The sequence below is a fragment of the Apodemus sylvaticus genome, chromosome 19 (assembly GCF_947179515.1).
Source record: "Apodemus sylvaticus chromosome 19, mApoSyl1.1, whole genome shotgun sequence".
NCBI lineage: Eukaryota > Metazoa > Chordata > Mammalia > Rodentia > Muridae > Apodemus > Apodemus sylvaticus.
In genome coordinates, this window is record NC_067490.1 from 27,794,787 (window position 1) to 27,822,331 (window position 27,545).

Here is a 27,545-nt window from a genome sequence, read left to right on the forward strand (position 1 = left end):
TCAACTAACTGGAAAACACTACTACCTAACAGACCCTTCCCTGCACAGCATCCGCTTTACGATGGGTCTGGGTTTCCTCCAGACAAAGAGCCTAGAATCAAACCTCTGCCTCATTTAACCTTTCCTAAGATAAAAGCAATACACAGAACTTCTACCTACTGTTGAGAAAAGTGGAGAAAGAAACTGAAAGAAAATTCTACTTTGAAGAATTTCTTGAAGATAATTTGGATAACTACATGAAAAAGACTCAAACCATACTCCCTTTTCATTTCTAAGAATTAAGTAAGAGACTAACCAGGACAGCATCATTATAGTAAGGAAAAACAGCACTCAAAACATGAGCTAGGGATGATGTCACACGCTGTCGTCCCAATGACGGAAGAGGCTGAAGCAGAAAGATGGTGTGAGCCCAGGAACTCCAGAATAGCCTAGCGCGGGCAACACAGCCAAAGTCCTGATTCAGAAGAAAGAAGGAGCCAGGGGTGGTGGCACATGCCTTATATCCCAGCTCTTGGGAGGCAGAGGCAGGCAGATCTCTGTGAGTTTGAAGCCAGCCTGGAGTTCAAAGTGAGTTACAGGACAGCAAGGGCTACCACAGAGAAACCCTGTCTTGAAACCTGCACTCGCTCACAAAAATGTGGGAGTGGCCAAGCAATGACTGGTCCAGCTTGAGACCCCTGGCGTGAGCGGAAGCCTAGAGGACCAGGACCAGTCTGGGTAGTTCAGAGACCTCGGATGGACAGTGATTCCTAATGAGAATTGGCTACACTCAGGGGCTGGCGCCTAGCCTAGCCTAGCCACCAGAGAGGCTTCCCCAGCATCTGAGGGAGCCAGATGCAGAGACCCAGAGGCAGACGTCAGGTGGAGCTTAGGGACTCCTGGGGAAGAGGGAGGATTGCAGGAGCGGGGGGTGGGGGGGGTGGGGGGGGTGAGGGGGGGTGTGGGGTGGGGGGGGGTGTCAAGGATGCCACAAGAAAGCCCACACAATCAACTCACCTGGGCCCATGGGTTCACAGAGACTGAGCCACTACCCAGGGAGTCACACCCAGGGAGTCACAGTTGTGTGGCTTGGGCCCTGTGGGAGCAGGGGCTGTCTCTGACTTTGTTGCCTGCTTTAGAAACCCGTCCCTCCTACCGAGTTGTTTTCTCCAGCCTCGGTATGAGGGGAGGTACCCAGTCTTACTGACACTTGATATTCCATGGTTATGGAGCTCTGTCATGTTCTGAACAGAAATAGAGGAGTGAGGGGGTAGGCAATGGGGAGGTGGAGGGGGGACTGTGGGAAGACGAAGGAGGGGAAAGAGAGAGAAAAATATGTGTGTGTATGTGTGTGTGTGTGTGTGTGTGTGTGTGTGTAGAAATCGAACATATGCCAACTTAGTCTGATTTGTTTGTTTTTTGGGCAGGGTCTCACTAAATAGCTCAGGCTAGCCTCACACATAAGCTCCTCCTGCTTTCACCTCCTGACTGCTGGGGTCCCAGCATGCACTTCATGTGTGGTAGGAAGAAAAGTACAGGGTCTGTAAGTGCCTCGTGCCTTTATTCCTTTTGCTTTCTAATTTTGCTTTGTTTTGTTTTGAAGTCTATTTATTCCAGGCTGATCTTGAACCCTAGATTCTCTTGCCTCACCCTGGAATGCTTGGGTTAGAGCTGTATGCTACCATGCCTAGCTAAACTTTATCTGTTATCCTAGCAACAAGAATTTCACTGCTATGTGACCATTCTAAATGTTGACTTATTTTACTTTTTATGTGTATGAGTGTGTATACACTGCATGTCTCCCTGGTGCTCACAGAAGCCAGAAGAGGACACTGCATCCCCTGGAACTGGAGTTATAGACAGTTCTCAATTGCCTTGTGTGTGTTGGGAACTGATTTCGAGTCCTCTGGAAAAACACAAGTGCTCTTAGTGAGCCATCTCTCCAGCCCTTCAAGTCTACACACGAAGTTACCTGTACCACAGTCCTATCCCCAAGGAAGCAGCAATGCCTGAAGATAGAAGATCATGGTACTGCCTTCCTCCTGCCACCCAGAAGGCATGGTATGGAATACTGTACACTGCAGGAATGGCCTTCTATGCCAGGCAAGGTGGCACACATCTGTAATCCCAGCACTTGGGAGGTGGTAGCAGGGGGAACCAGAGTTCAAACTCATCCTCAGCTGCGTACGACCCCAGCCCCAGATCCACTGTTCTTTTCTGGTCTCCTCAGACACCAGGCAACACGTGGCACACAGACATACACATGTGAGCAACACTCACATAGACATAAAATAAGATAAAAATAACAGAAACTTGAAAGAATCGAGGTAGTTCTGAGGAGATGGTTCGGTAGGTAAAGCACTCGCCCCACAAGCAAGAGGACCCAAGTTCAGATCCCAGCATCTGCACAAAGGCCGGTGCTGTGGCAGACATCGGTGTCTTCGGCATGGGTAAGTGGGGGAGGCGGGGAGGAGAAACAAGACAGGAGGAGGCGGCACTGGCAACTGTGGAGTTCTACATTCAACAAAAGCCCATAGCTCAAAGGAGAAAGGAGAGAGTAAGGAGAAGGGACACCTACCCTCATCCTCTGGCCTCCACTCGGCGGTGAGGCCCACGCCCATTTACAGCACGTATGAACATGAACATGCACACATATAAATAAATTGTAAAAGAGAAGTGTTTAGTATCTTATATAAAAACATATAGGCAGACATTCCTGTTTGAATTATAAACCACTTCTTACTTCCTTAAAAAAAAAGAAAAAACAAGAAAAAAAAAAGATAGTTTTTGATTTTGTCTTCTGCTTACTTTTGAGCACTTCCTCAGCACTTCCTCCTGGAACTTCAGAAATCGCTCCTGCACTTCCTCTTCATTGAGGAAGAAGGAAAGGAAGTGGGTGAAAGGCTGCCTCCTCCTGAACGTGTCCAGGAGCACATCGATCCGAGTGCGCGCCGACACCACACCATTCCGATGGGGACCAGTGATCACTGCCAACAAAGCCAACCAACATTAGCAGTTCAAGAACCCACACAGCCGGCAGGGAGAGACAGACAGGTGGACACCATCCGCCATCCCGCACCCCCCTGGAGTCCTGAAAGGGCTCTGAAGGAACGAACGGCAGCGATATGAGTCTGAGCAGGGAGCTCGCAAAGGTAAAGACAGCTGCCGGCGGTCTAGTGTAGACAAGGAACTGAAAATAAATTACTTGGGGCTGGGGAGGAGGCTTGGCCAGGCACTCGCTGGCAGCACACGCACTAAGACCTGAGCTTGGATCTCCAGAGCTCACATAAAGACAGGATGTGGAGAGCACATGGAGACAGCGGGTCTGGAAGCCTGCTGGCAAGCCAGGTTAACCAAATCAGCCAGCCCCAGATTCAGTGAGCAACCTGATTATAATATATATATATATATATATATATATATATATATATATATATATATATAATTTATATAAATAAATTAAAAAGATAAATAAGAAAGATGAGAGCAAATGAGAAAGGAAGACACTTGAGATCAACCTCTGGCTTACACACACACACAAATGTACAGATGCATGCATACCCACAAGAACAGGTGCACAACACACATACACCCACATCCACATCCACATACACATGTGCGTGCACACATACACACTCTAGTATCTTAGCCAGGAGTGGTAGCACACGCCTGCAATCCCTGCACTTGGGAAATGGAGACAAAAAGGATCAGGAGTTCAAAGTCAGCCTTGGTTACATAGTAAATTTAAGGCCAACCTGGGCTATATGACACTCTGGGGGAGGGGTTTGGGAGTGAGCAGTGAGATAGCTCAGTGAGTAAAGACACTTAATATTGTCGAATCTGACCACCTGAATTTAATCCCCAGAGCCCCAATATGGGGAGGAGGGAAACAATACCTGCAGATTGTCCTCTGAGACCCATGTGGCATGGCACTGTGCACACGCGCCCGCGCGCGCGCGCGCGCACACACACACACACACACACACACACACAAACTGAATAAATGTAACTCAAAATAATTTAAAGGTTAGGTATGCCTCAGCACATCTGTAAAACGTAACTAAAGAGAAAAAAGTGTAACTATAAACTATGTCCACGTCTCACCGATTTCTCCTTCATGTCCGGGTTTAGGAATGTTAATTGAGGTTTTAGTCTCCACTTCTATTTTCTTCTTGGTATCCCCTCTCTTTCCAACTATGTGCCTATAATATGTAGAGAGAAAAAAATACATCTTAAGTTCCATATGGCCAGAAACACTCCCTAAGAGCAAACACTTCAGTAAAGGTTAAGTGTTAGTAGAGAAAACCATGTCATTAAGATTTATGGAACATGCTATCTTCACTCAGGCAAAAAGATGCCCTCACGGAGTCACTGCACACAGAAGCTCCACACCCGGGACTCCGGGACTGCCACCTTCTCAACTCAGAATCAAACTCAGGGTCTGCAGGCAGCAGGAGCAACCAGACAGAGTCTCAAATAGTGCTTTCAGCCACCAATGGGTCTGCAGGGCGGGGCTCTGCCCAACAAATTCACTATAAGCTCCCCTGGGCAGAACTAACCTGGGATGTTTACATAAGGCTGACTTAGTAATTGTTCTATTACTCAGAAGAGACTCGATGACCAAGGCAACTTAAAAAAGAAAGCATTTGCCAGGCTGCGGTGGCGCACGCCTGTAATCCCAGCACTTGGGAGGCAAAGGTAGGCAGATTTCTGAGTTCGAGGCCAGCCTGGTCTACAGCGCGAGTTCCAGGACAGCCAGGGCTACACAGAGAAACCCTATCTGGGGGTTGGGGGGGAAGGAAGAAAGCATTTAACTGAGGTCTCGCTCAGAGTTTCAGAGGGTGAGTCGGTGACCACCTTGGCGTGGAGCATGGCAGCAGGCAGGGATGGCACCGTCAGCAGGAGCTGAGAGCTCGCATCTTTTTTGTTTGTTATTTGGTTTTTCGAGACAGGGTTTCTCTGTATAGCCCTTGACTGTCCTAGAACTCACTCTGTAGACCAGGCTGGCCTCGAACTCAGAAATCTGCCTGTCTCTGCCTCCCAAGTGCTGGGAGCCAACTAGAGAGCTCACATTTATCTATAATTCCAAGGCAGAGGTGACACTCGGCCTGGTGTGGGCTTTTCAAATCTCCAAGCCCACCCCAGTGACACACCTCCTCCAACAAGTTTACACCTCCTAATCTGGGAACCGAACATTCAAATATATAAGCCTATGGGACCATTCTCACTCAGACCACCGCAGAGGGTAAAGAGCTTAGAAAAGTGCTGCGGGAAATATTTAAGAGCGGCAAGTTTCCGCACTACCCCCACGGTATCAGAAGTGCTAGCGTGGGGGAGACTTCTGGATCCCAGGAGAAGAAGTTTCAAAGTCTACAAAGCACTGAGACCATCACAGGATGATAAAGTTAATGGACAGACCACCCTGTCATCAACATTATTTCAACTGCTACGACTTCAATTACACACCCAATACCACAGTTGACTATGTCTAAAACTATTCTTTGAGGGAAGTGTTCCAGAATTGAACTGAGGCTTTACCCATACTTGTACTGCCTGAGCTAGCTCCTAGCCCTTAGTCAACGTCTCTACATGGACTAGCAAAGCCTAAGCAATTCCAGTAGGGTCGACCACAGTAGGGCATTTTTTCCCAACAGTGAAATGTTCGGCTGGGGATGCAGCTCAGTGGTAGGACACTTATCAGGCAATGTACAAAGAGGCCCTGGGTTTCATCCCAAGCGCTGCAAGACCTTGACCCAAATCTCCCAGCAGGTGTGTGGTGCACATCTGAAACCTCAGTAGTTGGGAGACTGAAGCAGGAAAACAAGTTCCAGGCCAGCCTAGGCAATAGAAAAGGGGACGGAGAAAAGAAAGAAAAGGTGGGGGTTAGGGGAAGCTTCTCGGTAAATGTTCTGTAGTAATTAAGACTTAGTAGGCCAACATCTAATCTATCATCCATACGCTCATCAGGAACACAAGAATTTACAGTCTACCGAATTCAAAGGATCACCGTCAGGAGGAGGCGTCTAAGGAATTTTTACACACATCAGCTGTAGTACCTCTGTACTTTAAGACAAGTTACACGTTTTTTTTTTCAGGAAGCTGAAAATGTCATGTCATCCTGAAATGTCTCCTAGGAGGAAACGTCGGCAGAGCCTAGGAAGTGAGCTGTCAGAGTTAGCTTTGGTGTTCCACTTGGCCACATTCAGATAGAACTTCACTGACAGCAGGTACTTCAGAGTGTTCTCAGGGAGGACGAAAAGGAACTCAGATGCATTTGGTTCTGGACTTGCGGCTCTCCCCACTGAGCAGACCTAATTTACCTGCTACAACAGAAACCCCCTCAGTGCCTGATGGGCTTCTGAGACCAGCTGACCTTCCCAGGCAAGCCCAGAAGCAGCCGGTCAGCTTCCTGACCAACAGCATTGGAGGTGGGGGCGAGGGAAGAGTGAGAGAGCATGTGTGCAAGGAAGCACACGCTGAAGTGACCACAGAGTTCGCAACAAGTCAGAATGACGGTCCTCAAAAGAGCCCTCAAAAGAGATGGACACTCGTCTGGATAAGCTCTCAGGGAAGGGGACAGGTGGAGCCCGGCCCTCCAGGCTTCCCAGCTGTGGAGGGGATGACAAGCAGCACATCCGGGAATACAGACGCAGACTGGCTAATGCTGCAGACCCCAGTAGAGGCGTTAGGAAAAGCATACGGGGGGGGGGGGGGGGGGATGGAGAACCGTGGCTGGCACGACTGGCAGGGATCAGAGCGAGCTTCTGGAGAAAGGAGATTTAACCAGGTGAAAGAACTGAGTGCCAGCACACAGCCAAGGCAGAAGGCACACCACACACGGGAGCTCAGAGGCTGGGAAAGCACAGCGCATATGAGGAACTGAAACCAGTCAGACCGTGTTCTGACACTAAGCTCAAGGCAAAATCAGTAATAGAAGCTAAAGAGAAAAAATGAAAGAAAGGAAGGAAGGAAGGGGAAAGGGAGGGGAGGGGAGAAAAGAGTAGGGGAGGGAAAAGCAGAATCAGCCAAGTCATGCTCACAATTTTGGCCACTGCTTTAGTGAACCACGATTCCATCTCCAGTGGAAAAGCAGTGACAGAGTCTTTAAAATGTATTACGAGTGTATATGTGTGTATGCGTAAGTGTACTCATGTGTGTATGCTTATGTAGAGGCATCTTCCACAGTAGGGTGCATGGAGGTCAGAGGAGAACTGAGGTACTTTTCCCACCATGCACCTCTGCAAAGGTTCCAGCAGGGAGCTGAGGCTGCCAGCCTTTCATGGGAGGGGCCTCCACATGCTGAGCCATCTCGCCAGCCCCTACAGAGTTGTCAAAGAATCAGATCTTCCCTTTAAAACGATCGCTCCGAGCCTGGCGAGGCGATGCACATCTGGATCTGGTAACTGGAAGGCTGAGGCAAGAGGCTCAAGAGTGCCAGAGTTCTACGTCACTCTGCACTATAAAGCAAGGCCGTGTGTCATAAACAAATAAATATAAATAATTAACTAAGTGGGAGTTGGGGGGCTGGAGAGATGGTTCCGTGGTCAGAGCACTGGCAGCTCTTCCAGAGGACCTGGGTTAGATTTCTAGTATCACATGGTGCCTAACAACCCTCTGTAATCCAGTTCCAGGGAACACAGTGACTCCTTCCAGCCTGCACAGGCACCGCACACACAGTGCACACACGCGCATGCAGGCCAAACTCCAGTCCACATACAAACAAATCTCAACATGTTTTGAAATCATTCTACTTTCGATGTGAGGACTAAGAAGAGAGCAGAAATTCTGAGAGACTAGAGAGGGCTATGTGAAGAGATCCACAGAGGGGCTGACAGCTGGCTCAGCTAGTGAGAACATTTGCAGCTCTTACACAAGAGCCAGGTTCAGTTCCCATGGACCACATGGGGGAGGGGGCACAGCTACCTGTTAACTCCAGTTCCAGCGGACTCAGCCAAGTCCTCTATCCTTGGGCACCAGACACACTGGCAATATACACATATACATGGAAACACTCACACATACAAATTAAATAAACACATTTTAAAAGGAATCCACAGAAAAGAAGGGGTGGTGGGGAAGATCAATGGTAGATTCAAAGGACATTTAACAGTGGAAGTCAGCAGGGTGTGGCAACAGACACAAATGATTGCATTAATCTGCAATCAGCCCTTTGACATTTCGGGTCACAAAACACCAAACTCTTAGTAATCAAGCATCACCACAGTGAGTTAGGAAGACAGAAGAGCTGGCTCCCCGCTGAGTTTCCGGGAAAGCGCTATCCCATGAAGCTGATGGGGAGTTCGCTCACTCACTTGTAGAGCAGGCTTGGGGCACTGACGGTGGCCCGGAATCCGTGAGGGGTCTGCGCCACTTCGTAGGCACCGCAGGGCTCATCGGAGTATTCCATGGAGTCTGCAAAGAAACCAGAACATCCCTGAATGCTGCTTCTCTATGGCGAACAGCCCCTCCTTCGCCCACAACCAACCTCGGGGTGTAAGAAGGCAGGTAAAGAGCAGCCTCAAGGCAGGTAAAGAGCAGCCTCGCTCGGTGGTGGTGGTGGCGCACGCCTATAATCCCAGCACTTGGGAGGCAGAGGCAGGCAGATTTCTGAGTTCAAGGCCAGCCTGGTCTACACAGTGAGTTCCAGGACAGCCAGGGCTATACAGAGAAACCCTGTCTCGGAAAAAACAAAAAAACAAAAAAACAAACAAACAAAAAAAAAAAAAACAAAAAACAACAAAAAAAGGAAAAGCCTTGCCTCGTGACTGCTTTAGTACCCCTAATCTGGTCAGAGAAGAAACAAAGAATAAAAAGAAAGTGATGGTTATTTTAAACCCTTTGGCCTCAGAAGCTTAGGAATGACAGGGCATACACACCAATATTTAGCTGAACTGTCTAGGAAGCTAGGAAGCCTGAACGACACGTTTCACTGTTATCCTGTTGAGATGAAGCTCATGCCACACGAACTCACCTTTTACAGTCTACAAGTCAAGGCACAAAATCACTTCAATGAGTTATCAATAAATAAGAATGGTACTAGAACTTGTTTCATAAAAGCTCAATGTAGAGAAAAGAGGGGCCAGGCCTAGTGACACATGCCTGGAAGAGTTCCTGCATTTAGGAGGGAGGTGGGGAGGTGAAAAGAGAGACAGAGAGGGAGGGAGGGGGAGGGAGAGGGACGGGGGGGGGGGGGGGGGGGAAGGGAGGGAGGGAGAGAAAGAAGGAAGGGAGGGAGAGACAGAGGGAGGGAGAGAGGGAAAGATAGGCAGAGAAAGGGGGGAGAGAGATGGGGAGGGGAGAGGAGGGGAGACAAAGAATGGAAAACTCAAAAAGCCCAAGGATCATGTGGTGTGGGGGTTTGGGGGGTGGGGTGAACCCCAAGATTTAAGGCTCAGTGGAAACTCTTAGGAACAGAAAAGGAAAAGTCACAAAGAACCTGAAAGGCCATGTTTATGCACTAAACCTAAGCTCACCACCACTGCCCTGAAAACAGTTATAATCCACCTCAACTCTTCAGTTGGGTTTTTTGTTTTGTTTTGTTTGTTTTTTTACAAAATTACCGTATGTTAAAATGAAGTTAGTTGTGTGTTTAGAACTGTCAAGGCATGACTACAAAGAAGAAAGGAAAAAACTAAGATAGTAACAACGTTGTTTGTTTATTTATTTATTTATTTATTTATTGGGTTTTTTTTGGATTTGTTTTTTTCCAGACAGGGTTCCTCTGTGTAGCCCTGGCTGTCCTGGAACTCACTCTGTAGACCTGGCTGGCCTCGAACTCAAAAATCCGCCTGCTTCTGCCTCCTAAGTGCTGGGATTACAGGCGTGCGCCACCACCGCCCAGCTTCAGGTGTTTATTTTAATGATTCATATTCTTAGCCAGGCCTTGTAGTGCACTTGTTTGTTTTTTTGGTTTTTTGGATTTGTTTTTTTTGGAGACAGGGTTTCTCTGTGTAGCCCTGGCCGTCCTGGAACTCACTCTGTAGACCAGGCTGTCCTCGAACTCAGAAATCTGCCTGACTCTGCCTCCCAGAGTACTGGGGATTACAGGCGTGCACCGCCACAGCCCGGCTGTAGTGCACTTCTTTAAGGCCAGTACTGGGGAGGCAGAGGCAGGCAGATCTCTATTAGTTCAAGGCCAGCCTGGTCTACAGAATGAGTTCCAGGACAGCCAGGGCTACATAACAGAGAGACTCTATCTCAAAAAAACTAGTAATAATAATTCATATTCTTTTACAATTTCACAGTTAAAGGGGCTAATTTTGCCACAGAATACTAAGAGTTAACAGTAATAATTAACAAGTACTCCACATAGGGGCTCAGCAGTTAAGAGCCCTTATGGTCTTGCAGGTGACCTGAGTTCAGATCCCAGCACTCAGACTGAGTGGCTCACAATCAACCGAGAGTGCAGCTCCAGGAGATCCGATCAACAGCCCCTGTGACTTCTCTGGGCACCCATGATCTCTCTCTCTCTCACACACACACACACACACACACACACACACACATCTTAATTACTCCAGGTGGCACTGAAGCCTCGGAACAGGATGAACTCTATCTTGACAAAGGAAATGCAGTTAGGAACAGCTCATGTGAGATCAGCTCTGTCAGAACCACTGAGCAGCAGCAAAGCAAAGACTTGCCCCTACAGTGCAAAGAACATTTTCCTTCTCGTCGGACCTAAGAGCCCCTAGGATTACCTGGATAGAAATCCTCATCTTCTTCATGTTGGTATTGCTTTTCCTGAACGGGATTCTTTCTATAATTCCGTCCATCGAATGTCACAAGCTGTGGGCGCAGAACATCCATGACGTTTTCTCTAAAGTCCTGAAAAAAAAAAGTGTCCTTTTGCTTGTTTATTTTTTTTTATTAGAAAATGAATACTTAGGTCACTAAGACAGCTCAACAGGTAAAGACGTTTGCTCCCAAGGGTGATGAGAAAACTGACTCCTGCAGATTGTCCTCTGGATCACACATGCAGGCAGGCTGCAGGAGCAGAGACGAATAGGGAAATAAACAAACAAATGTAATAGAAGTTTAAGTTAAAAGAAACTCCATTATGTAGGTAAGTAGCATAGACTAAATAAATGTAATAAAATTTTACATTTAAAAAATTCTGCGATGTAGGCAGGTAGCATATGCACAGACTAAATAAGTAAATAAATACATGTAGTAAAAAAAAAAAAAAAAAAAAAAAAAATTAGGGCCTGGACAGATGGCTCAGCGGTTAAGAGCACCGACTGCTCTTCCAAAGTTCCTGAGTTCAAATCCCAGCAACCACAAGGTGGCTCACAACCATCCGTACCAAGATCTGACGCCCTCTTCTGGAGTGTCTGAAGACAGTGACAGTGTACATACATATATCTTTAAAAAATTTTTTTTAAATAAAAAAAGTCCATTATGTAGGCTTCAAAGTACACAACTGGGCAGTTCACGGCACATCCTAAGCAAAAATAGTGTCACTTTCCATTGGCCCACCACTGTACGTTCTCCTATAGGTGTCTAATTAACCTATAGGAGGGTGTGGTCTTGCTAGCCATCTATCTAAGTATGAGCAGAGAGCTTCATTCACCCTATCCAGTATGATATTATATCGTATTATCATACTCCATCCAGTATGATAGTGCATTGAGGAATCATCCGTGCAATACCCACGGAAAAGAGTTAAGCCATTGTAAAGGTGCTAGATATAAATACCTATCAATCAGATTTATTTCCCTATCAAAGTGCAACTAAAATATGACTTACTAACCTAGTTCTCAGACCAACACAGTACTGAGAAGGCCACTACCTCCGGAACACAACAAAGTGCTTCGCGCTTGTAGTCACCGCCGGAATCAATAATTAGGAAGTAAAGGTTCCTTATAAACTAACCCATGTGCCCATCCCGGATGGCTGCGTCCACAAACTCATGTACTTAAAAAGCCCACCAAAGAAAGCCTAACAATCCCTTCTAAATAAATGCTTGGCCCAACTCTCAATCAAGTCGGTAATTGGTAGCCACCTGCAGGAACCAAGAAGAGGGTTTGCGTTTTGAGAACACAAGAAAGCCAGTGCTGACAAGGGGATGCCAATTATCAACAGTCTTATGCCATGCCACCCTGGTGTGCTACTCCTTTAGCATCCCTTCCCCACTTCAGAAGACACGTTCTGTAGAAAAGTAGCCTTTACAAAGTGAGGGCTCTGAGCACGAAGCCGCTGACGTACATACTCATCCAAAGCAGACTAGCCCTGCATCACGGATATTTGAAGAGGGCAAGGTATATATATATATACATATGTCTTCGTGCAAGTCTCATGGGAGAAGCTCAAGTCCCAAGTCATCAAAGCAAATACAGAACACCCTACGCTAGAGAGAAGAACCAGAAAACACCAAGGCAGCAGAACCAGGACAGCGGGGGGGGGGGGGGGGGGAGGAGAGGCGGGGGGGGGAGGGGGGGCGGGGAAAAGAGACGGCGAGGCGACCCGGAAGTGCTCTCGGAAAGCTCCATCTGGCCCAGCCCGGCCACACCCACACCACGCATGCGTGCTAGCACCGCCCTACAGCCCCCCCCCCCCGCCCGCCATAAAACTCCCACAGCTCAGGCGGGCACGCGCACGCCGCTGTCTACGTCGCGGCGAACGAGGCCGCACTGCTTCGTCCAGGGGGCGGGGCTGTCAGCGCACAAGGTGCGGAGGTAAGTGACCAAGACTTCCAGAACCTTCGGTGGGGAGTTGAACCCCCTACGATCCTACCTGCCAGGACTAACTGAGAGGGTGGAAAGAGACCTTGGAGACTCTCCCGCGCCGGGCGTATGCAAAACAGACAATTTCCTCCGACTGAGCATGCGTGGGGCGGGTTGGCGCCTGCGCCGTAGGGCGGCCGTGAGCCTTCCCTTCCTCCCGGAATTGTTGGGTGGGCAGCGTACCTGGGTGGAGTTAGAGCAGCCAGGATTAGCGTGCGGACTCCTCCCCTCTCCAGCGAGTTTCTTCATCCCACAGGCGAGAGCTACCGCATCTCGTTGATGCGGGTGGTAGGTAATCCGTCTGTTTAGGTGGAACACCTAAAGATTTGTTAGTAGAACCCAACGGTTGTCATAATTAGCCACCTCACTGGATCCCAAGCGACTTAAGCATCTGGTTTGTTCTGAGCTTTATTTTTAAGAAGGTTCTCTCTCTCTTTTTTTTTTTTTTTGTTTTTGTTTTGTTTTGTTTAAGACTATAAGCGGAAAGTTAATTTATGAGTGCGAGGTCATCCCTGTCGTACACAAAGTAAGTATTTAACCACGCCAGCCATATGGGGTCTCACAAAACAGTGTCACATTCCCTATGAGCGTCTCCTATGCTTGTCAGCAGCCACTGCTTTCCTGACAGGGCCAAGTTCCAGTTACTCAATCATTGGCTTTCAACAAAATTTCACTGAGTGCCTCCCTGTGGGGATGGTAGACTCCTGGGTGGCAGAGTTGTATACTCCACACAGAAAGAGTCATGGCAGGAACTCTCTCTGTCCCCTGCAGTCTCTACTGAGGCCAGCCTCTGCCCTATTATTTATAAATCATCCATCCAGCAGCTACTGTGACTAAGGGTTTTATAAGATGCCTCCAGAGTACAAAGGTAGGTTTTTTTTTTTCTCCTTTCCAACATCATAGGATCCTTTTCACTGCCTCACATTTGCTAAGCAAATGCTCTAACCACCCCAGGCCCAAGGTCACAGGTTAGATTTTTTTTTTTTTAACGTGTGTGCCCATGCATGTGGAGGCTTGAAGCTGGTGTCCTCTGTCTTCCTCCATTGCTTTTCATAGCTTCCCAGAACCCAGAATATTCCCATTCCCGATAATCTAGTTAACAATCTTGCTACGGGGAATCGCTTATCTTTTTGCCTCCCAAGTGCTGCAATTACAGGCAGCTACCACACCTGTGAGGCTTGTCAGTGGCTTCAAGGGATCCCCAACGCCTCCAGTGCAAGCGCTTCATCTATTGAGCCATCTCCCCAGCCCCATAGCAAGATTCTTAATACGATCATAAGGTGAATATGCTGACTGAGGGTGTAGCCCAGCACTAGAATGTGTGAGGTGGATAACATCACATCGCCTGCCTCCTGAGCAGACCCTTCCCTTTCCAGGAGTTTTACATAGTCAGTGTGAAAAAAACTGAATTCTGCATAGGGAAAACTGGGTGTGCTAGTGCATACCTGTAATTCTAACACTCAGTTGGCCAAGCCAGCAGAATCTGGAGTTGGAAGGCCAAGCTGGGCTGATGTGTTTGTCTTGGCTGTTTTTGTTTAATCCTCATAACTCTCCCAGAAGGTAGGCACTGTGCTGTCAGTGATTCCATCTTACAGGTGAGGCATCCAAGCTACAGAAAAGGCGACTGATTTGTCCAGTCTCACAGCCGATAGCAAAGCCAGGGCACACTCCTAGGCAGGCAGTCCTTTAGAGTCAGCTCTTGTCACTTTACACGTGTGTGTGTGTGTGTGTGTGTGTGTGTGTGTGTGTGTTGACCAAGGAAGACAGAAATGGGCAGCAGATCCCTCAGAGTTGTATGTGGGTGTGAGCTACCAAACACTGCGTGCTGGGACCCTACCTCCCATTGTCTTCAAGAGTCACAAGCACCCTTAACCTCTGAGCCAACTCTTCTTCGCCCCCCCACCCCCCAGTCAATCAGTCCCTAACCATTGTGCCAGCCTGCCCTCATGCACAGCAGCATATCAACAAGCCATTGCTTCCAAACTTAGGTGACCTTTAGGAAGTCAGGGGTTCCTGTGGAGTGTGTGAGCATGCTCTGAACCTACCTAAATGAGTGGTTACTGAGAGTTACAGGAGTCAATTAGTCAATCCCCAAGCTCAGCATTTACAGCCTAGGGCTTGCTGCTCTCTTTACCCCTTAATGATGGCATCCAAAACTAGAGACTGAGGTGTAGCTCAGAGTGGAACATGCGCTTAATAGGGCCCTGGCTTTCATCTCCGGCTCCTGAAAGAAAAGAAACCCAAATAAACCCTAAGCAAACCATTAGAACCAGCCATCCTACAGGTGTCTCTTCATCTTATTTAAGGTCGGCCCTGTGCTGACTCTGATTCGGCGCTGTTGTCCACTCTAGATGCTTTCTATGTGGAGCTGTAGTTCTGAGAATCGGGAAGAAAGTAAGATGAAAGGGAACTGCTTTGCTGAGTTTCAGCTTAGAATAGTCACTGTGGCCAGCTTTAAAGCTGACTGGATGTCGCCCAGCGACTCTGTGGAGCAGCTGATCTCCAAATACAAAATCCAAAGCAGTAGCAACTAAATAGAACATAGGGTGGAAGTTGAAAAGATCAAAGTACAAAAATCTTAGTTGAGCGGGTCGTGATGGCGCAGGCCTTTAATCCCAGCACTTGGGAGGTAGACGCAGGCCAGGCGGATTTCTGAGTTGAAGGCCAGCTTGGTCTATAGAGTGAGTTCCAGGACAGCCAGGGCTACACAGAGAAACCCTGTCTCGGGGAAAAACAAACCAAATCCAAAAAGCCAAAAAAAAAAAAAAGGTTGCCAGTCTCCATTTCGAGCCGTTGTGCCACAAAAGGGCAGTTAGAAATTCCACAGGAAGAGTTGCTTTCCCTGGCGGATGCAAGTACAATTCTTACAATTCTGAAAGTAACCTAAGGGCAAAATTTAGAGTGTTATCAGTGAGCTGGGAATGCTGGCCTCGCCTTTTATCCCCTCACTGAGAGGCCCATGAGTCTCTGAGTTTGAGGCCAGCCTGAACTACATATCAAGTTCCGGGATAGCCAGAGCTACACAGTGAAACCCTGTTAATAATAATAATAATAATAATAATAGCTACACAGTGAAACCCTGTTTATAATCATCATCATCATCTAAAAGGAAAGAGCTAGTTAAGGAGACCACATTTATTTGTAACAGGCTGCTAGTCTAACAGCAATAGCTTTCCTATTAGCCCGTGTCAGTGTTCATTAGCGCACCCTATCACCAACCATATGACGGAAGTAGACACCAGGCTCTCCTTTTCTGACAAACCCTTGTCACTACCACGGAGTGAGGACCCAGCAGCCCCCATCTCAGACTGGATGTACCATTTTCCTTAGGAGGAAACTAGGTGGTCTGGACTTTACAGGGTACACAGGAACATAGCATTCTAGTATTTTTCTGTTTAAAAAAGAAAGGGCTTCAATTTTTCAGCATTGGGAATTGACACTGAATCGTGAAATGTTTGAAGCTCGTGCCCCACCACTGACTCATACCCCAGCCTTCAACTTTTCCTAGCAAGTGTGTCAGAACTAAGGCGGGGAGATGAGGAAACGCTAGTCAGCAAAAGTCTCCTTGGCCACAACAGGGGGGAGATGGGTCTTTATTGTTTGGTTTTTTGGTTTGTTGTTTTGTTTTTTGAGGGATCATATGTATCCCAGACTGGTCTTGAACTTGCTCTAACCGAGTTGACCTTGAGCTTCTGACCCTTTCCCCTCTGCCTCCCAGGTGCCAGAATCTTCCTTCTGAGCCACCATGCCTTGTTTAGATGTCTTGAGTACCAAGCCCAGGCTTCCCACATACTAGGCAAGCACTACTGACTCAACAACATCCCCAGCCCTGGAGATTTCATTTTACAGATTGTTTTAAAGCCAGACATGGTGGCACATGGCTGTTATCCCAGCACTTGGGAGGGTGACACAGTGGGGTTGCCATGAGTATCATTCAGGCCAGGCCAGGATATTTAAGTTCCAGGCTAGCAAATTAAGGCTTTCTCTAAAAGTTTATTTCTTTTTTCTTTCTCTCTCTTTTTTTAATGCTGAAATCTATGTAATATGAAAATTAGCTGTTGTCTATTGTTATTGAAACAGGCTCTTGTTTTCCAGGCTACAAAATCCCCTGCCTCAGACTCCTGTTTTGTAAAGTTCAGTTAAATACTAGAATCCTTACCCAGTGAGAACCCACTAGCCACATGCTTTTATTGAAATCTTATTTAGTGTTTTGAAATGGACATAAATAGCTCTTCAGTTACATTAGTAGACACACATGAGACGCGTGGCTCCCAGATTGGGCAGACCTAGCATATCAGAGCATTTCCAAGGTGACAGCAAGTTCTAAATGCCATAAACATGGAACTAACCATTTTTAAAGTATATACTATAGAGTCTTCACAGGCTTCTGAGGCTATGCTCTTGTTCTGAAGTTTTGTGAGACGTGTTCAATACTCAGATCTGGGTTTTCAGATGGGACACAGAATTAAGCCCACAGACACTCAGTTCATGAAGAACCATTGTTTCTGAGATCAGGTCCTGAACTGTTTTTGTTCCAGTTTTGGGCGCCACCAAGTGTTAGATTTAGGTACTGCATTTAGATGAAAAGGTTAGCGAGTTCTTAATGAACATGCCAATAGTTTCCTAACCGATTTCCCTTCCTTGGGAACAGAACACGGTGTTATTCTGGACTCCTATACTTGGAAAACCTGATAAGTGAACTTCATGCTGTGGCTTGGTGAGGAATGTACCCAAGACAAACTGTCCTGTGGAGCAGTATTTTTTATCCTTGGTCCCATTTCTGCCATATCACCCTTAATAACTCATAAATTATCCACACTCAATCCCAAGTGGAATCATTTGTTAATGGGAGAAAATAGAACTCTCTAAGTAGGCAAGCTTTCTTTTGGTTTTGGTTTTGGTTTTGATTTTTGGTTTTTCAAGACAGTTTCTCTGTGTACCCCTAGTTGTCCTGAAACTTGCAAAATAGATCAGGCTGGCCTCAAATTCACACATATCTGCCTGCGTGTGCCTCCCGAGTGCCGGGATTAAAGGCATACAGCACCATACCCAGTGTCAAGCTATTCTTAAACATGATTTACTTCAAAACCTAAATGACGCTTAAAAGGCTATGTGGATGGAGGATTGGGAAAGCTGGCCCTGTCGGGCCTGAAGGAAGCATTGTCCATCTGGCTCTATAGACTTGCCAATTGCTGTTTCTTTCCTCTAGTGAAGAAAGACTTCTGCTGGAGGGAATGGCCGCCTCCTCATCCTCATCCTCAGCCGGTGGGGTCAGTGGAAGTTCTGTCACCGGATCTGGTTTCAGTGTGTCCGACCTTGCCCCGCCACGGAAAGCTCTGTTCACCTACCCAAAAGGAGCTGGAGAGATGTTAGAAGGTGATCTCATACTGTGTTTGCTGAACAATTGGCTTCAGACCTTCAGTACACATAGAACGTAAAGGAGCCAGGGCTGGAGGGCTCTCTAGCAGTCTCCAAGCCAAAGCCTTGAGTAACCTGACCAGGGTTGCCACTGGCGCCACGGACCCTCTTGGCCTCCTGCTGCAGATTCCTCTTGCACCTGATTGATGTGTTTTCTTTTTTAGTGAGTGTCTACAGAGAGATTAACCCCACCAGAGAGGCCTGGAGGGAAAATAAAGGTTAATGTACTTACCTCTGTGAAGGTGACCCTCATGGACCACTGCCGGACACGGCTGTCTGACTGCATGTTTTTATAGCACTGGAGATAGATTTGCAGCTGCCATCTTATCACACAGACTGGCTGGCCAGAAATAGGTCACAGCAGCAGCCATGAAACAGCATTAGTGACTGAAACGTATCAGATCCGCGTTAAGCCAGTCTGGCAATTCCCTGTAGAAGCACAAGACTCATGTGGGACACTTAAAATGAACATATCTTGCCAGGCAGATGTATCTCTGAATTCTAGGCCAGCTTTGTCTTCATAGTGAGTTCTAGCCAAGTAGGGATATAGGAGGAAGGAAAGGAAAGGAAAGGAAAGGAAAGGAAAGGAAAGGAAAGGAAAGGAAAGGAAAGGAAAGGAAAGGAAAGGAAAAAGGAAAGGAAAGGGGAAAGGGAAGGGGAAAGGGAAAAGGAAAGGAAAGGAAAAAGGAAAAAATTAAATGTGCATGTCTGGGCCTGCCCTACAGATCCTGAATTAGCCTAGGACAGGAAACTTTAGCTTTTTTGACCAGTGTTCCAGGCCTTCTCATGAAGGAGTCTTCTCATATTTTTAAAGTACTGACAACGAACCCGTTAAGGACTCAAAATTCACTGGAATCAAAAATTTTGCATTGAATTATATAAAATCGTCTTTTTTTTCTTTAAATCTTGCATATTTACATGTATATATTTTAAATTAATTAGACAATATCTCTGAGAAAGGTACAAACTATATTTAAGGGCTGGCTTTTTAGGGCAATCATTATACATTTAGATCGGGTACTTTAAAAACAAACAGTTTCAGGTTAAACGATGCCAACGCAGTGTTAGGATTGATCCCAGTGGCCTCGCGCATGGTGGGCAAGCACTCTTTGACCCGGCTGCATGCCTGGCTGACTCTATTCCCATAAGGCTCTGGGGTCGTTTGCATCGGGCAGCGTGTGGTATGGGAGGTGGTGTATCAGGCATGCGTACTTTCTGCATTGCCTTTTGGTTGGTCTCCGTTTGTGTTGATGTTCAGGTTGGTGTCACCTAGTCCAACTGGAAGTAGAGGCTTTGTGTCTTTCTGCACTAAGGGTGGTTTAGAGCCGTAGCTCTCTGCAGCAGCCATGTGGTTAGGAAGTTTGACACAGAACAAACAGCAAGTTGAGGGCATTTAAATTGCTTAATGATCTTTATAGAGCAGAGGAGATCCAGTGCTTACCACCCTTCACGGAAAAGGTCATTCAAGTCAGTCGGGAGGAGGCTGTTCTAACAGGTTGATCTGGCCATTCGAATTACCTCGTTGAGGAATCAATTGGGTTCTATCGTATGGTGGATTTATCATATGTAAATTCATGGTGTACAGTTAAGGCCTCCCTTGTCCCAGAGTCTCCCCAGTAGTCTTAAAAGCTGCCTACAATGAGAGACAACTGGTTTCTCCAAAGCAAGTATCTGACATATTTTGAATATCAGGAATCCAGAAAAAGGTCTGGCGAGATGGCTCAGCTGGTAGAAGGTGCCGGCCACCAAGCCTGACTGCCCAAGTGTGATCCCAGGATTTGATGGTGGGAGGAGAGAACTGACTCCCAAAAGTTGTCCTCTGACCTTCCCATGATGACCCATGCTTAAGTAAATACGTGTCACATTCAAGAACATGAAGACAGCACCATTACCCCACAGTATCTGCTGGGGTTTGCTTCAGCCTCAGTCTCCCCTCCTACTCCCCTCCCTCTGAATTCCACACCTGTGCCTCATCTCCATGGATTTTACATGGTATTTACATACGATTTGTGTACGTCCTTCCATGAAGCACTCCTAAGTGTGAGCTGGCAGGAATACCAGCTCTCAGGTGACCCTGTTGTGGACTTATATGCTGGCATCAAAGCCTTTCTTCTTCATTGTAGCATTCATTTAGTTTTATGTAGTCCAGGCTTGACCTCTAACTCCTTGAGCTCCTTCTCCTCCTCTTCCTCCTCCTCTTCGTCCTCTTCTTCCTCCTCCTCCTCCTCCTCCTCCTCCTCTTCTTCTTCTTCCTCCTCCTCCCTCCCAAGTGCTGAGACTACAGACATGTACTACTCTGTCTGCTTTATTCTGTGTTGGTTGGGGGCTGGAGAGAGAGCTCAGTGGTTAAGAGCACTGGCTGCTGTTCCAGAGGTCCTGGGTTCAATTCCCGACAACCACATAGTGACTCACAATCATCTGTAATAGGGTCTGATGCCCTCTTCTGATGTGCATGAAAACAGCACTGGCATATATAAAATAAAATAAACCCTTTTTCAAAAAAAATAGAGAGTGAGTCAAGGTTGGGTGTGGGTCGTAATCCCAATAGGTTCAACTTGGTGTTGCCTGCGCCTAAATCTAGGATGTAGATCCAAATGACCTGTGTGTAACCTCTGGAATGAACTTCTTGTTACATCTGCTGTCTGCTAACAGCAGCATGCAGTGAGCTTTAGCAGTCTCCTGCCCTCTTCTAATATTGTTGTCACCTAGTTATTAGTGAGCAAGTTAGAGGCTGCCTTCCAGCCCCAAAGTGGCAGTATCTTAGGGACCTCACAGGCCACTGATTCCTATAAGTCACCTGGGATGGTCTCATTTCCTGCTGGGGAGTAATATCTTTTAAATGAAATTTCTTAGCATTGAATCGAGTGGAATTGGTGATTTGGGCCATTTACTGAACTTTTTTACCACACATAATCTTTGTTTGTTCTTTAAAAGGAAAACTGATATACTGTTGACCTGTGTATTGATTATAAACAGGTGGCCTCAGGCTGACTCCTATCTGGAGAAATCCCAGCCTTTACATTGGTAGATGTGACACATGATAGGATGTGGTTTCAGAAGCAATGGACCTGGGATGTAAAGTGAATAACTAAAAAAAAAATAAAATAAAATAAAAATAATTAAAAATCAGCAGACTTTGTAGTCAGCATGTGAACAGGAATGTGGTCGTGGGCCTCTGCATGGGAGAGTGATACCCAGACACCTTTTTCAAGGTGAGCTTCTGTCTTTGCTTTGGAACTCAGTCATCAAGAAGGATGGGCCAGTGTGCTAACTTGAGTGCGGTAGGTGTCCTAGTGATTAGATGCGGGTCGGGGTGGGAGGTGGGGGGACAGCACTTCCAGGAGCCTCCCCCACAGTGGCACTTGATCCTTACAGCCCATGATTCCCTCTCCCTGCAGCTCAGGGCCAGCACCTTCTACTTGTGCATTTAGCTCTTTGCAAAGTCCTCAGTGGGCTGCAGGTGAGTCTTTAAGAAGGATGCCAGTGTGTTATCGTCATGCAAGAGCGTAAGGCTCCTCTCTTTGGCGCCAGCTCCCTCCTCTTGGTGGACTCCGGGGTTGCCGGCTGCTCTCTGCCCTCATCCAGATACAGTTCACGATGTCATCAGCATGTGTAGATCTTTACACCAGTCAGAAGCAAGGGGTGCACTGGCGTGGTGGGGCTCTAGGTCTCACCTCCACCACCTCAAGAAAGGAGGATGAGAAGCCAAGGGTGGGAAGAGTGGACTTAGACTACTCATCCTAAGAGTGATACCCCTCTCCCCCACCCTCTCTGTTTCTTTCTCTCTTTCTCTGGCGTTGATTCGAAGGCAGGCAGACAGGAAGCCCTTCTGTTGTATGTTCACACCATTCAGACATTGTTAGTATCTGGACTTTTCCCTTTGATCACCCAGACTTGTAAAGGAAGGTTTGTGTGAAGCTCAGCATGAGGCCAGAGAGTGTTGGTATCTCCCTGTCACTTAATCCCCGTGACACACCAGTCCGCAACTGACGAGTGGGTGCTGACATCTGGCCGTGCTATCATGAACTCCCTACCTTGAGCAGGACAGCTGTGTCCTCTCTTCCATTTGTCTGGGATTTTCGGCAATAAAACACTTGCCCTGAGGGGTTGCTGCCCTTTCCTACGTGAATTCTGTCTCTGGGGATGTGTTTTGTAGGATCAGCCTTTGCACTGACAGCGTCATGACTGAGCTAGCCACTTTCTTGTTGGCAGTTGTCTTTTGGCACCAGCTCGGCACTAGGCTCTGAGCTTGCGCCATTTCCCTCATTGGGATCCAGACTGCAGTGCTATGTTTGGTCAGAAGGTCAAGGTCGCCATCCACGCTTACAGAATGAAGTTTCCTAGCAAGGTTTTCTGATGGTCATGATGATGTAATTTGATGAATTAAAAGTCAACGGCTGTTTTTCCCTTGGCTATGTTTTAGAATGAAAGTAATTGGAGTTCTGTCACAGTAAGTCACACAAGTACCATATAGCTGGGTGTGCCAGCTGCCTTGTTTACCTGCTGTAACGAAGAGAACAGGTCAGGTCAGGAGGCGGGCAGTGGGAACTAGGACATCAAACTAAGGCTTCTTGTTTTTGTTTTTGTAACACTATTTTTGAACTCTCAAACAAATGGAGCTATTTTAATATTAGGTATAGAAGAGGTAGCTTTTACTGAGCAGTGTTGTAAAGGATCCCCTTTGTTCTCACCAGAAACACTTTAGACCTCAAATGTAGATGCAGGGAATGAGTGGACAGCCTTTCTTATGTTTCCAGAAGCCATTTAAACTAATGCCTGTGCCCTTTCACTTGTAGATGGCTCCGAGCGGTTCCTCTGTGAGTCGGTGTTTAGCTATCAAGTGGCGTCCACGCTTAAACAGGTAAAGCACGGTAAGTACCTGAGCTGTTGCTACACATTTGTGGGAAACAGAGGCGCAGACTGAAAAGTCACTGTGTGACGACAGAAGCCCCGCACTGGTTAAGGGGATCTTCTGGACTGAAGAGCATTCTAAGATCTTGGCAAGCCTGAAAGAAAAAAACCTGTGGAGGTTTGAAGTTGAAGCCCCGGGTTCAGTTCTCTGGGGCTGCAGCTGCCTGCTCCACGGCTGCCTTTGCCTCTCCCTCCTGAGAGCAGCTACTGCTCCTCTTCATCCGCCTTCTCCTAGAGTCTGAAGCGCCTTCTGCCCTGTCAAGCCTTTTCCCCAGGTGACACGTGCACCGAGTCCCCACTGTGCACCAGCTCCCTGGGACCAACCATGGGAGCTTCCTCCTCAGCCACCTGAGAGCCGGGATTAGAGCCCAAGCCCCAAGCCCAGCTCCGCTCTGTACACCTTGCTCATAGGAGACTGTGATGGTGGGAAGTCTCTCTCTACTTTTTCCAGTGCTAGGGCTCAAACAAGGAGCACTGGCACATGCTGGTGTGCTCCACCACTGTGCTTCATCCAGTCTGTCATAACTGTATTCTTCCCTTTATTATTAGTCTCTCACTCTGAACCTCACTGTGTAGCCCAGGCTGGCCTGGAACTCTGAGCACTCCTGCCTCCATTTCCCAAGTGCTTGGCTTGAGCTCCCACACCTTGCTTGTTTTATATTCTCTCTCCCTTCCCTCACACCTTCCTTCCCTCACACCTTCCTTCCCTCCTCCTCCCTCTCCTCCTATCTCTGTCTCTGTCCGTGTGTGTATCCCTCTGTCTATCTTTCTCTCGCACTCACACTCTTTTTTCTTTTTTTAATTATACATGTGGGTATGCAGTCCCTGTGTGGGTGTGTGCAAATGAGAGCGGGTGTTCAGGAACCTAGTAATGGCAGCAACTAGTGACGTCAGCCTGTGAGCCACCCAACAGGGGTGCTGGGAATTGAACTCAGGACCTCCGCAAGAGCACTCTGTGCTCTTAACTGCTGAGCGTCTCCAGCCCCTCTGTTTTCTGTATTAAGAGTTTTAGGGTGTCTTAGTCAGGGTTTCTATTCCTGCACAAACATCATGACCAAGAAGCAAGTTGGGGAGGAAAGGGTTTATTGAGCTTACACTTCCACGCTGCAGTTCATCACTAAAGGAAGTCAGGACTGGAACTCAAGCAGGTCAGGAAGCAGGAGCTGATGCAGAAGCCATGGAGGGTTGTTCCTTACTGGCTTCCTTCCCCTGACTTGCTCAGCCTGCTCTCTTATAGAACCCAAGAGCACCAGCCCAAAGGTGGAACCACCCACAAGGGGCCCTCCCCCCCTTGATCACTAATTGAGAAAATGCCCCACAGCTGGATCTCATGGAGGCACTTCCCCAACTGAAGCTCCTTTCTCTGTGATAACTCCAGCCTGTGTCAAGTTGACACACACAACCAGCCAGTACATAGGGTGCTCGCTTTGAGCATCTCTCTTGCTACAGGAGCTACTTTGCTCCAGTAATAAAACTCTGCTTGCCTTTGAGCAGAGGAGAGGGGTTTTTTTTTTGTTTTTTTGGTTTTTTTTTTTTTTTTTTTTTTTTTTTTTGGATTTGGTTTTTTTCAAGACAGGGTTTCTCTGTATAGCCCTGGCTGCCCTGGAACTCACTCTGTAGACCAGACTGGCCTCAAACTCAGAAATCCACCTGCCTCTGCCTTCCAGAGTGCTAGGATTACAGGCATGTACCACTACCGCCTGGCAGGGGAGTTTTTTAATACAGATTTAAACATAGGGATTAATAGGAAGATAGAACCTTAGGCAAAAGAGAGGACACACCCAAGTATATGGACTTCTCAAGAGAGTCACCTGTATTTCTTAATAACTGTATTTAAAATTATTTTAATATAAAAAAACTTTCCAGACTCAGAGAAAGAAAAGAACATGGAAGCCCTGTCTTGAGATTTGAAGGGAGATAAAGGGATGACAGACTTTGCCAGGTTCACACAGCAAGAGGGAAAAAGATCAACGTTCAGATAAGGGCTCAAGAGACAGCTTCCTAGTCACATACACATAAATAATAAATAATGAGAATGAATGGATTCAGGAAGACAGCCAGTGCCAACCTCTGGCCACCATGTACATGACACACAACCACATACATGTGTACACGCATGAAGGGCAGTACACACGGAAGCTGATACAGCTCAGTGGTGGAGCGCTTGACCCTGGGTTAGCCTCCACCAATGCAAGCAGAGGGGTCACATAATGCAGATGAATAGAGAATGGTTAGAAAAAGGGTGGGTTGGCTGGTTGCCTTGTTTGTTTGTTTGTTTGTTTTTTCAAAAGTTAGTCTCCAGGCCTACATAAAGTAAGGCCCAGCCGGGAGGTGGTGGTGCACGCCTGTAATCCCAGCACTCTGGGAGGCAGAGGCAGGCAGATTTCTGAGTTCGAGGCCAGCCTGGTCTACAGAGTGAGCTCCAGGACAGCCAGGGCTATACAGAGAAACCCTGTCTCGAAAAACAAAACAAAACAAAACAAAAAAACAAAAAAGTAAGGCCCCATTACTAAATCACAAGTGGGAAAGTCCAAAGTGCATCCTGCGATGAAGCCGAGACCAGTTGCCACGCTGGTAACTTGGTGGCAGTCTGATGGGAAATGCCCTGGTGTTCTGTCTCTACTACAGATCAGCAAGTGGCTCGGATGGAAAAGCTGGCTGGTTTGGTGGACGAGCTGGAGGCTGACGAGTGGCGGTTCAAACCCATCGAGCAGCTGCTGGGCTTCACCCCCGCCTCAAGCTGAAGCCGCCTGCATGAGCAACCACCCTTAGGGCCCAGCCACCAGAGCGCCACGGCCGTACTGTGAGCTGATATCTGAACTCAGATCCATACTCCTCCGTTCCTCGGTTTCTGCTAAGAGGCAACAAGGGCTCATGTGAGATGTTGCAGAGATGTTCTTCACATTCATGCTCTTAAAAGTATTGGGCAACACTTAGGAAGCAGAGGCAGGGGGATCTCTGTGAGTTTGAGGCTAGCCTGATCCACATAGAGTTCCAGGTCAGCCAAGGCTATGTAGAAAGACCCTGTCTCAAAAAATAAAAAGAAATATTGGGGATCAGAAGAAGACAATCCTTTCAGAGGAGCAGAAGGGTTGGGATTTAGGAAACGTTTAGCCTCACAAGCCAAGTGGACATATGCCAGAGTCGGCCAACTGAATGGCGTGCATCCTGTCTTTCAGTGAGTATCTGGAGGCTTTCACCAGCCAAGCCCAAGTCAGCATCTGTCATTTCAGGGTCACAGCCCAAACATTTCTTTTCACACATGAATGTGATTTCAGCTCAGGGTCCATCCAGATGGGAATTTTAAAGTGTTCTTTTCTTCTCTATTCTTAGACATTTAATATTACAGATTATTTTTCTCACCTCTTATGATATGCCAAATGGTGCTACTCTACCCCATCTCTGCCCCCCAAAGTTGCTTTTTGAATGTTGCAGCACTTGAAAATATGAGGTGACCCAAATCCTTTTGGACCTAGAAGTCCTGGTTCAGCTCACAGGGCATGAAAAGCAATTCTGTAGCAAATAAACCCTTCCACGAGTTGCAGATTGGCGTGCTTCTCCTTTCTGATCTGGGCACTGAGACAGGGAGAAGAGGTCTGGTTAGCTTTCCCTAGACTTGAAAGTCACTTCTCTAAAGATAATGACGGTAGGTTTGCTTTGCTGAGCTGTTGGCTTGTGTATAGAAGTTCCGACTTACTGCTACCTCAGTGGGTGTGACGGTGGCTTGGTTGTTGGTTCTTTCATTTGTTTGGGGCCTTGCCTTCTCGGTAGCTAGGCTGGCCTCAAACTTATAGCTGTCCATCCCCCTGCCTCAGCCTAATAAGTGTGAAAATTGCCCTCCTCTCTTCACTAGGTTTTTACAGGATGATAAAGAAAAACCTGGATGACCAAGACCTCATCATGGGACCCACATTGCACAATTAGGAGGAATATGTACTCTATTACATACAAATTTACTCCAGCCAGCATTTAGCTCTCTGCTCATTAATTAATAACTTTACACACCGATCTGCTTAGAGTTGCTTAATTATAAATAAATTTAATCCTAGTAGCAATTGACCTTAATCTCAGGAGTTGAAACTATTTACCATGCAGTCCCTGACAGGGAGGAGTTGGCCTCGTTCACTTGGGAAGTCTAAGCCAGTGAAGGTGAACCGCTGCCCAGGGTCGCCTGGCTCAGGCAGGGAACAACCCTGTAAGTGGGAGTAGGGAAACACTGGTGCATGACGGAGCCCACTGTTCTGTCTAAAGCAAACCAGAGCTTGAGAAGTGCCAGCCCACAGCCTCCCCCTCCCCTGTTCTTACCCACCGTGAGAGCTCATACCCAGCTGCCTCCCTAGAATACACACGTGCAGGAAGCCTCTGGTCAGTCCCTGTGGGTGGAAGCTGCCGGAGCCCTGGTTTCGTGTATGTGTGTGGTGTGTGTGTGTGTGTGTGTGTGTGTGTGTCTGCAGCGCTGACTCCTCACCGCCCTTCATCTTCTAGTACTTGGACTTACTATGGAGTATCTCCTCG

At 47.4% G+C, this 27,545-nt stretch overlaps 2 protein-coding genes across 9 annotated transcripts in view; one reads left to right on the plus strand and one right to left on the minus strand.

Annotated features, from left to right (window-relative positions):
* The window catches only part of Ascc1 (activating signal cointegrator 1 complex subunit 1), a 93,917-nt gene extending 81,090 nt beyond the window's left edge, over window positions 1-12,827 (minus strand). For 3 of the 4 annotated variants that reach the window (XM_052163615.1, XM_052163616.1, XM_052163617.1), the window contains exons 1-5: window positions 12,712-12,827; window positions 10,677-10,803; window positions 8,292-8,391; window positions 4,084-4,181; window positions 2,788-2,966 (exon numbers count right to left, since the gene is read on the minus strand). In XM_052163615.1, coding sequence (XP_052019575.1) covers window positions 2,788-2,966; window positions 4,084-4,181; window positions 8,292-8,391; window positions 10,677-10,785 — 486 coding nt within the window. In that variant the 5' untranslated portion in view covers window positions 10,786-10,803; window positions 12,712-12,827. Of the gene's footprint in view, window positions 1-2,787; window positions 2,967-4,083; window positions 4,182-8,291; window positions 8,392-10,676; window positions 10,804-11,728; window positions 12,349-12,711 lie in introns of those variants that run through there. The other variant, XM_052163618.1, reaches the window with a different exon arrangement.
* On the plus strand, window positions 12,533-27,089 carry Anapc16 (anaphase promoting complex subunit 16). Of its 5 annotated transcripts, none has more exons than XR_007974394.1 (6): window positions 12,533-12,653; window positions 13,174-13,227; window positions 17,911-18,077; window positions 22,916-22,990; window positions 25,659-25,833; window positions 26,884-27,089. XR_007974394.1 is itself a non-coding variant. In XM_052163624.1 (6 exons), exons 2-5 carry the CDS (start codon window positions 13,196-13,198, stop codon window positions 25,800-25,802), a joined length of 408 nt encoding a protein of 135 aa, XP_052019584.1. In that variant the 5' UTR covers window positions 12,533-12,653; window positions 13,174-13,195; the 3' UTR covers window positions 25,803-25,833; window positions 26,884-27,089. The 5 variants fall into 5 exon arrangements, 4 of the variants coding, with proteins under 4 accessions (XP_052019584.1, XP_052019585.1, XP_052019583.1 ...); XM_052163624.1 differs by having other exon boundaries at window positions 22,916-22,980; XM_052163625.1 differs by lacking the exon at window positions 26,884-27,089 and having other exon boundaries at window positions 25,659-26,574.
* The last annotated feature ends 456 nt before the right edge of the window (window positions 27,090-27,545 follow it).

What these genes read in the sequence shown, in the direction of transcription:
- Anapc16 (XM_052163624.1), top strand. Translation starts at nt 13,196, where the DNA reads ATGAGTGCGAGGTCATCCCTGTCGTACACAAA. An exon ending in TCATCCCTGTCGTACACAAA is followed by an intron (nt 13,228 to 17,910) that starts GTAAGTATTTAA and finishes TCTTTCCTCTAG; the next exon opens with TGAAGAAAGACTTCTGCTGG. An exon ending in AGCTGGAGAGATGTTAGAAG is followed by an intron (nt 18,078 to 22,915) that starts GTGATCTCATAC and finishes TTTCACTTGTAG; the next exon opens with ATGGCTCCGAGCGGTTCCTC.